General features: G+C 58.7%; 1 protein-coding gene across 1 annotated transcript; it reads right to left on the bottom strand.

Moving 5' to 3' along the window:
* Positions 1-406: 406 nt before the first annotated feature.
* On the bottom strand, positions 407-9,398 carry BESB_015890 (elongation factor Tu GTP binding domain-containing protein; the record flags this gene model as incomplete). The annotated part of the gene is made up of 14 exons (XM_029360304.1): positions 407-475; positions 687-803; positions 1,347-1,433; positions 1,767-2,214; positions 2,661-2,759; positions 3,279-3,452; positions 4,003-4,151; positions 4,687-4,853; positions 5,323-5,659; positions 6,019-6,088; positions 6,477-6,580; positions 7,047-7,126; positions 7,677-7,797; positions 8,052-9,398. 14 exons carry the CDS (start codon positions 9,396-9,398, stop codon positions 407-409), a joined length of 3,369 nt encoding a protein of 1,122 aa, XP_029216280.1.
* Positions 9,399-10,053: the final 655 nt, after the last annotated feature.

Genomic DNA, 10,053 nt, shown 5'->3' on the forward strand with positions numbered 1-10,053 from the left:
TCCGAGCCAGAGCTAGTCACTGATTATGCGGGGTTTGGAGGTCCTCTGAGAACGCGGCCTGCAGTGGCTTACACTGACCTACGAAGCCAGGCAGACAGAGCGCGGAGTCGTGTCAGCTCATCATACGAGTGTCTTATGACGGAAACTACTTAGTACGATCTGAACTAACAGAGCTGGTGTCGTCATTCCTCGCTTCGTCGAAAGGGCGATGGCGAGGTTGACAAAAGGTGCATTCCCTGGCGCAGAGAACCCGGCGCCGAAACATCTTGGCTGGAACGAAATTCGATGAACGGCGTGACCAATAACGAGGGAAGGGCTTGCTTGCGGATACGGGCGTGACAGCGTCGCAGGTCTGAAGAGTGGTGCGCGACGCCAAAATATCGAAGGCGCGCCGCCACAGCAGGTGTCATCTTCGCATTGCGGACCGAACTGCCAGTCTTATACTCTTCGGCGTTACTTCCATGACTTCATTCGCCTGCCGACAGGAACACACACATGGGACGGCCTTGAGTCACCATGCACGAGACAGACATTGACTCCACCGTGAATCTCCTTCAGGAAGAGTGCGGACATCAGACCGAGTTCTTAATTGCTGTTGTAGACTACTCAAAAACCACCATCCCGCACTGTCGTTGCTTTCTCCCACATCAGGAACTCCTTCGGTATAGCATAGCACCGTTGCTTACCCCGATGATCTCCATTCCGTAGTCTAAGGTGACTTCAATAGGCGGCACAACGCCCTCATTGATCTCCTTGTGCGCCGCCCGCATATTTGTGAGTTTCTTCGCCTTGCACACATTGATCTGCGGGTAAGAACGCAACAGAAACACAAGGGACCATGGTCCCCTTCACGCCATGCAGCAGGAACAGTTTGGTTTGCCTCTGCAACCTCCTTCTACTTCTTCTCGTCTATCCTCAGAGTTTTTTCGCCTTAAGTTACAGAAATATGTTTTTAGAGAGACCGCCTGTTCTACATCTGCTCCTTGACATAATCCACGAGATCCCCCTTGCTTTTCATAATCTGGAAGAAACAGCTCGGCCGTTCGGGCCACTCTCTCATCCATCCTAGGCACTCTCGTGCCACGTGTGGCCTCAGCAGCGGACCACGGAACAATGCGAAAGACGTGATACGTTTGTGCTTGCATGCATGCCTGCGCGCATGCGTCTCTGATGCATGGTCATCGCACATCGACGGAATAGTCAAGTGAGAGGGGTAGCCGTGCGCAAACGTCTTCGGCCGACCATGCTGTGCTTGTTCTCTCAAGAACTATTAGACCTTCTGTGTGATTTAAGGGGAGTGAAACCGTTCAGGGGGTCCGCCACGTGACAGACGCTTCTACACCCACCGGGAGATCACCTCCACGGCTGTTCAGCCCGACGATCATGCCCCCATACACTTGGTCACCGGGCGCGACGAAGAGTTGGCCTCTCTCCTGAGGAAACGCGTAGCGAGACAAGAAAACGCGATGAACAGATCCGATCCTGTCGCCTGTGTAAAGGGACAACAACAGCAGGGGGTTCGTGGTGCGAGGGAGAAGCGTCTTCAGGTCTTACAACGGAAGGCGAGCACCCAGGCGTTCACCCACACACACTCTGCCGTCTAAAAAGAAGCTAAAGACGCTGCTCCAAGCACACAAGCCCTGAGGATTGCGACTCGGATGGGAAGGTGCAGCTCTCTGTTCTGTCTCCGCCTGCCTCGCAGCCCCCTTTCCCAGTTCTCCGTCGTCTGCATGCGCCAGCGTGGAGTCTCTGTCTGCAGGCCATACCTGAGCGGTGAGCGCACCTTTTCCCGTGACCGTTCCCTCCTCGGTGGCGACAAGGAAGCCTCTATCTCTCTTTTTGCCGGCGCCGGCGCCTTCGATGCCTCGCTTCACGTTGAAGCCGCCAGACTGCTTCGCCCCCTCGCGCGGAATGAAGGCGTTGCAGCCCTTGGAGCCAGACTTGCTGTCGCGTTTGCTCGGCACGTCCGCTGAGGACGACAGCAGAGCGTGGCGGTCTTTCCGCGCAATCTTTACCAGCCCGTCCGTCTCCTCGCCCGTGGGGACCGGCTGGTAGCCGCCAGCAGCGGCGTGGATCGAAGCGGTGCCCTTCGTGGCAGACATGACGGCCGACCGCAGACCGAAGGACTTGCGCGTCGGCAGGCGGAAGAGGAGCGTCGACAGCGCCGAAGGCGAAGAAGAGGACGAACTAACGACGTCTACCAAGTCGCCTTTCCTGACGAATCACGCGACGGGTCGACGCAGAAACGCCGACGATACACGCTCGCGCCAACGCGGCGCGACGGCGCACCACAGCAGAGGGGCGACCGCCAGACGCCGCGAAAAGCAGCGGGGCGCGTCCGCGCAACAGACAGCGGGACGCCGACGCCGCACATCGAGCCCCGCGAAGAAGGCGCCAGTGACAGACAAAGCAACCGGAAGGCGAGAAACCCAAGCGGCTCAAGAGATGTCACTGCCGTCGAAGCGGCACAGCTACACAGAGACGGAAATACCACACGAGGGACGTGAGCCAGGGGACAAGCCAGATGACGAGGAAACGGCACGCGCATGCAAGACATGCGTGAGGAGGGATGCTGCAGCGGGGACGAACGCCTAGTTCACACACGGGAGAGAAAACCGAGAAAGCATCTAACCCATGCCAAAGCAAATGCCAAGCCTTACCTCTGTTTCACTTCGTTGATAATCACGCCGACGTGCTCCTGAGGCACAGCGACTTCCATCTCCTCCACCGGCTCCAGGAGCTCTCCGTCGTCTCCCCATCTGCTCAAATTCGCCCACACAACTACAAGCTTCCTCAAAACGGCCTCGTTCGCGGGCGCGCCCCAGAAGGAAACCCACGCGCCAGGGGCCCGCGGTCGAAGAGGCACACAGGGCCGCCCCCACGAAGCGCCACGCTTCTGCAGTCCCCCTCAACGCCAGCCGCCAACGCGTTCCACCCGCATGTTTATGAAGAATCCTTCATATTGTTTGGATACATGCGAGTGCTGAGACCACAGTTCCTTGTCGCCAGACGTGAGCTTTGACGAGCGGACAAAGGATTTAGGGCACAAAATAGGAAGACATGTGCACAACAACTACTCCAGAGTTCAACCTTTGATGCACTCCTGCCAGCCGGCGCGGAGGGACTCGGCAGAACGAACGTAACTCGCTAGCGCACTCGACCGGTTACGCGCGGGCGCGCATGCGAGGCAAGGGGAACCGCCTCGCGCTCGCCTCCGCCAGGGAAGAGGGAGATCCACAGTTCCACACGCACACGCCTGGGTCCTTCGATCTGCGTACCGAGGCAGCACTGAAGGCGCAGCGACGAGTAGTTCGAAGCCTTCGCGGCGAAGTGTTTCGAGGACGAGGGCGAGGTGAAGGGGCCCTCGTCCGCTCAGCCGCAGAAGACAGGAAGACGACGGTCCGCGGCCTCCGTCTTCTTCGGGACTTGTGTCGACTCGCAGGGAGACGTCTCTGGGGAGAAAAAAACAAACTGCCGTCTGGAGCTACGTATAATGGGAAAATTTAGTTTCAGATGAAACGGCATACGCGTCTCGCATCCTACGACTCATGAACGCACAACCCAGACGCCCTCTGAAAGTCCACCTTAGCGGCTAACATATACTTTTTGATGTGCTACACCATCATCCTCTGCCGCCCTACCCCTTTTCAGGGCTGGCTCGCAGCCGCCTGTGCACTGACAAGATATATCCGTATGTGAGCACTCCAGCCTCTCATGCGCCTGCAAGCCCATCGCCGGCAAAGTATAGAACATACGCCCGTAGACGTAAACATATAAATACATATACGTAAGTATAAATATATATATATATAAGCACGTGAGAGTTTAGGCTATAGTACAAACGTGCTGCGGCGGCCGGGACTCATGGGGGGGTCAGAAGGGCGCTGCTAGAGGACACCAACGTAGGCGAAAGCCGGCCTCCTGTCGCGCAGGCTTGAAGCCCCTGACTCGCAGCTCGCGGGACAGAGGAGAGAACAGAGCAGGCACTGAGGAGATGCGTACCGTTCGGTCATGGTAAGCAGGCGCTGCCGCAGCATCGTTCCGGAGGTCGGCGTCTCGACTTCCTTTCCCGCGAGCGGCGAAGTATTTACAAGCACCTGGATGGACACCGACGGCTCCGCCACGCTAAGCGGCGGCAGGGGGCGCGGGTCCTGACAGAAAAGAAAACATGCAGGAGGCCGACGAGAGCGAGGCACGTAAGAAGAAGACGAGCGGCGCGCGATGCGATTAGAGAGGTCGCCAAAAAACACGCGGGATCAAGCGTGGGCTCAGCGCCACTGGCGCGGACAGAGCTTCGGAGGCGAGAAGCAATACGCTCGCGACTGGAGAAGGGGGAAAGCGGAAAATCACGAAAGAACGGGCGAGCGAAACACCGAACTCAGAGAGGGATTCTCTGGCGTTTCAAAATTAGATTCAAATGGCTGGATATAGGGTCTTTCAGTTAGAGCATATTTTAAGTTTGGTGCTTAATTTCAGTCAGATTATCAAACTTAAATTTTGGCCGGAGCCGAGCGCATCTCGTCAGCAGGCAACGACCAAAGTCTTCGCTTCGGCGACCGCGGAGACGGCCCAGGGGCCGCGTGGCGCCACGGACGGTGTTCGGCTTCACTCTGTTTTGGTGCCTGGGTTTAGGGTCCCCTCCACAGCCGGCAGGTTGTCTGCGGAAGTATCTCTCGCCGTGCGTACCGTGAGGTCAACTACCGATTCACCGACGCGCACGTCCGTGGTGACGCCGGCGAGGACGATGATGTCTCCCACGAGCGACGCGGGGCTTCTGGCGACGACTCCGGACGCTTCTGCGGACTTCGCGCCCTCCTCTTTCTTCACCTCCGCCTCGCCCCTGCCGCTTCCGTCTCTTTCGCCGCCTTGGGGCGACGCAACTGAGCCGGACGCCGAGCCAGGCGGGGCGAGCCTCGCGACCGCGGAAGGCGACGCGGACCCGGCCTGGAGAATGGACATCTCGCGGAGATCCATGCCGTCGTACTCGAAGATACCGGTGAAAGTCGCTGAAGGCGGCGCCACAACACGGGCAGACAACAGACGCGGGAGACACATTTGAGAAAAGCGAAACATCCACCTGCACCATCTCCGTCCGCGACCCCTGTGCAGAAGCCACGCGCAGTCCCGTCCTCTCTCAGGCGAGTCGACTTCAGCCGTCTCTGCAGATGTGTCTTCAACCTGGTTTTGTCTCTAGCTAATAAGTATGGTCGGCGAGACCCACACAGAGTTGCAGGCGGGGATGGTCGCCGGCGGACAAGTCTTCGCGCCCTTGCCCCCTCCCCCCTTTCCTCCACTCCCCGGGGGTTCGCGGTCGCAGCTGACCTTTTCTGAGAGGCTCGCCCGGTCGCTGGACGCCGACAGGCATGCCAGGCACCAGCGTCCCGCTCAGCAGCTTGCCCATCGCCATCACGCCCCGGTACGCGTTCCGATCCACGTGGGCAATCTGGAGCTGCAGCGGCGCCTGCTGTTCACGCTCCGTCGCAGCCGCCGGAGTCTCCGCAGCCGCGGCGTCTGCCGCTGACCGCGCCGCAAGCATCTCCTGGCGCCGGCGGACTGGCGAGGGCAGGCGCATGATCGCCTCGACGATCGGCTCCATAGAGGTCACGAGGGCGGAGGGACTGGAGCCACTCTGACGGTTCAGCGCCGAGGCGTAGACGACCTGCAAAACACGAGAACAGGGAGCACGGCGCGAGGAGCGCAGAAACTCATCGATTTCTCGCGGACAAACGCACACTTGCGAAGATAAATCCAGCTAGCCACAGACGCAGTCGGGACAGAAACCCTAAACCCCAAGCCTGCGGAAAAGGAAATCGCACGACAGACGCAGCCGGTGCTGACGAAGCCGTGGACGAGTCTTCATGTGTGGGCGACTGTGCCGAAGCATCGGCACGCATGATGCCTGTGAGCAGGAAAGGAAAGAAGTTCTTCTATGCGGCCCCGTCGCAGACCTAGGGGTGCCCTACGCAGTGTTGGTCTGCGGTCGGCTTATATTCGGAGAGCACACCACCAGCGCCTTACCTCAAATTCAGCCTGCTCTTCAGTCGCGTCGAGTTGCAGGAAGAGATCGAAAACTTGGGCGGCGACGTCCCTACGGAGCATCGAAAGGGGATATTTCGACGACACCTGAATATGCTTATACTCTCCTGCATTCAAAATCTATTCATGTGCCCACGCGCACATCTAGCCTCCCTTTTGCGAGGACACAAAATACATACAGACATCTGTTTCGAAAAGGAGACTTCAAGCGACAGATGCAAACCGTCTAGCGCCACAACAACAGTTCGCCCTAGGATCTAATAGAAAGCAAAGAGAGCGCAAGAGCGCAGCAAATATAACGAAAAGTCATGTGTGCATGCGCACAGAGAAATCGTGGCTTCTCACAGAGATATCTACGCAAATGTATATGCATATGTGCGTCTGCATCCTGATGCGCGTTTTAGATTCAAAGAATCTTGAAATGCGTTCATGTGCCTCACTCGGGTCGCGCGGAGCTTCGATCGACCTTGTTAATCACGACGACTGCTTTGAGACCTGCCTGGAGCGCCTTCTGCAGCACCACGCGCGTCTGGGGCTTGCAGCCCTGCGGACAAGAAAAACAATATCGCATTTGACGTGCATGCGCCAGTAGGCGTGGATACACAGAGGCGTCCACGCATCCTCAGGTCAATGCCCTCTGCGTATACATGGCACATCAGCTAACACATGAGCTCCTGGCCATCCACGCTGAGGCACCGAGGCATGCACCTACAGGCAGCCATAAATTCTATAGGTACATATATATGTATACATGCGTATGTTTTATGTCTCTGCGCATGCACCCCCGTGGACGCCTCCATCTACGAGGCCGTGTCGCCGCGGGAAAGCGCAGCCATCCGAATGAATTTCATAAGGTCGTCGAAGCGAGTGGATGCCGCTACGCCTGCAAGGAAATTCGGCCTCGTGGTGAGCACGTGGATGACCCGCGAATGCGCACAGAGTGCATGCAGATCAAGGACGACGGGCATTCCGGTTTGAAGAAAACTGGGCTCCAAGCGAATCGCTCTGACCTCCACAGCGTCGACGACAAGCAGAACTCCGTCCGCAAGGTGCATCACTCGCTCGACTTCGCCGCTGAAGTCCGCGTGCCCTGAAGCGCACGAAGGATGCCGAAGTAATTGGGAAACAGTGGAAAAAGAGGAGACGCCTCAGAAGCGCGACAACACAGGAGAATGCGACCGAGTCACGAGGACAACCGGGCGAAATCCACCGGCAGAGAGAACGAAAAAGCCGCTGAATCTTTTTACCACTCAAAGGAAACGAGGAGCGTAAGGCGCCGACGCGAAAGAGCAGAGGGGTGCACATGGGCGCATCCGCAAAGATGCCAACTGCGACAGACTCAGATGGATAAATATACAAAAAGATACAGGTGGATATAGATACACAAAAATGGAGAGACCGGTAGATACACGGGTAGATAGATAGACACAAAAGTAGACTGGTAAACTGGTTGACAGAGAGAGCTAGAAATGTGGATATAGGTAGACGTAGATGGACAGAATAATACATAGATGAGTAGACAGATACGAAAGATTGACTGACACAGATAGCTAGAGTTAGAGTTGATTCAATATATATATATATATATATATATATACATGGATGCAATCACGGGGCGAAGCGAGGCGCGAGAGGCCCACCTGGCGTGTCGATGATGTTGATTTTTTTTCCGTCTTTGAAGCGCAACGAACAGACTTTCGCGGTGATGGTGATGCCCCTTTCCTTCTCGAGTTGGCCGGTGTCCATCATGCGCTGCATGCCCTGCGGAAGTGAAATGCGCACACGGGCCTCCTTCACACTTGACACTCAGCAGCGAGACCGCGGCTATGTCCCGCTGCAGCTGCTTGCACCAAAGCCGCGCCTTCGCAGAGCGAGAAAGCAGGCCTGCGCGCGCGACAAACGGCGAGGAGGCGAAGCACGGACAGCGCGAGAAGATGCCCTGCCTCCGGTGGCGACAAGAAAAAACTCGCTCGGTCTCGCGCAGGCGAACGTTGTCGAATCCTCCTGCCCCCCACCTTTCGCTTTTCGAAGTCCCAACTGGTTCTGAGGTCGCCGGCCGACTGCAGCTCGGCTGCATGCACCAGGAGCGCGTCGACGAGGGTCGTTTTGCCGTGGTCTACGTGTGCGATGATGGCGACGTTCCGCAGCCACTCCGCACTCTCCTCGCTCGCGCCGGCGGCTTGCGCCCGCGCGGTCGGCGCGGCAGACGAGGCTGAGGCGACTGAAGCAGCCGGTGCCCAGAGCTCCGCGCCGCCGGGCGCCGCCGCGACGTGGAGCGGCCCTAGAGGAGAAGAACGAGGCGAAAAATGGAGAGCTGCGGAGAGCGCGGCGCTTCGGCTGACCCGCTGTCGCCGCCGCGGCAGCAGAGAGAAGGAGCGGAGCGCAGATAAGGACGCGAGAGAAGAGACCTGAGCCGCCGCAGAATCGGGCGTGCTGGGAGAGGTCAGGGGAGACGAGGCCCTCGAGGAGCGCGCCAGAGACGGCGAGGCGGCGAACTCGGAACCCGCTGAGACGCTGGAGAGAGACGACATGAAGGCAGGCGCGCGGCAGCGCGGCGAGCTCGCGGAGAACGCGAGGGAGGTGCGAGAGGACGCACTCGCAGGAGGCACGCCGCAGGAGCGATGAGACAAGAGCGGCGACAGAAAGTGAACAAGAGACGACGGAGAAGAAAGCGCCTCCGCGGCGCCTAAGGCGGACAGCGAAGAGAGCGCGACAACGTGAAGGACAGCGAAAAATAGCCGCAGCGGACCGCGTGGAAAACGCCAGGCGCACCGCGGGACGACGTGAGAGACCGAGAGCGCCAGAGAGTCTGAACCCATCGATCTAGAGACACCAAACGGTTTTTGCGCTACGGCGACAGCCGACAAAGACACGCAGCATGCGGCGGGATCGTCTCCTGGCTCTGAGTCCAGCCCCGCGCCAGAAGAAGAAGCAGGCGATGTGCGTGCGACAGGCGCGGGAGAGGAACGCGCAGAAGAAGAGGGCGCATACACAGAAGGAGCCGCAGCACAGGCCGCACGCAGATCGACAGGAGACGACGAGAGGGAAGCAGGCGCGGAGGGCGACGGCGCAGATGCCTCAAACGCCTGAGCCGGCGGCGGGTCAGACAGAGAGACCGCAGGCGAGCATGGGAACTCATCTGAGCCAGAGAGAGAAGCGGAAAGGAGGCTGGAGGAGAGCCTGCGAGTGCGGCGAAGCAGGCGACGTCGCTCCAGCGACAAAGACGCGGAATGCGCAGATGAGGCTGAGCCGCGGGGCCTTCGCCGCTTTCTCAGGCCGCAGAGAGGGGCGTTGCGCTCGCTTGCCACACCCTGTGGACTCACAGGGTGAGAGGGAGCGGGAGCCCGCGGAGGAGCTTGCATGCTGCTGGGGAGAAGGAAAGGGAACCGAAGGAGAGAGAGGGAGGAAACGAGCGAGACAGAGGACCGAAGGGCGAAGCTTCGGAGCGAAATTAAGCGAAGAGAGACAGGAGAGAGGCAGACGAAGACGGGGAAAACAGAGGACAACCCCCGGCGAGCGGCCAGAGGACGAGCGCCCTGAGAACGAGAAGAGAGAGATGAAAGGAGACGCTTTGCAAGTCGTATCGAGAGGAGAACAGCAGAACTCGGCAGTAACGGCCGAAGGAGACGCCGAGGAACGGTTAGAAAGCGTCAGCACGAGGAAGTTCTACAGAGAGATGTGCGCGGAGACACGGGCCCGCGGGCTCCGGTCGCCCGTGGAGCCGAACCGGTTCTGAACACAGTAGGCGCGGAGACACCCACTCGCTCCATGGCTGTCTTCCTCTCTGCTGTCCGCTAGCGCCCTTTTCTCTCCGTTCCTCTCGTTCTTGTTCGCCGCTCTCGCGGAGGGGGGGACTGCGGCCGCGTCCGTGTGCAGCGAGTGTCCGCAGCCTGAGACAGCTCCAGCGAAGACGGCGACGATGCTCACTGCTTCAAAGTCTCCACCACTTTCCCCTTTGTTGCCTCGACAGATTCGGCTCAAATGGATGGCAGTTTATTCCCTTTTTGTGCGATTTGT

The sequence above is a fragment of the Besnoitia besnoiti genome, chromosome X, assembly GCF_002563875.1.
Source record: "Besnoitia besnoiti strain Bb-Ger1 chromosome X, whole genome shotgun sequence".
Lineage (NCBI taxonomy): Eukaryota > Apicomplexa > Conoidasida > Eucoccidiorida > Sarcocystidae > Besnoitia > Besnoitia besnoiti.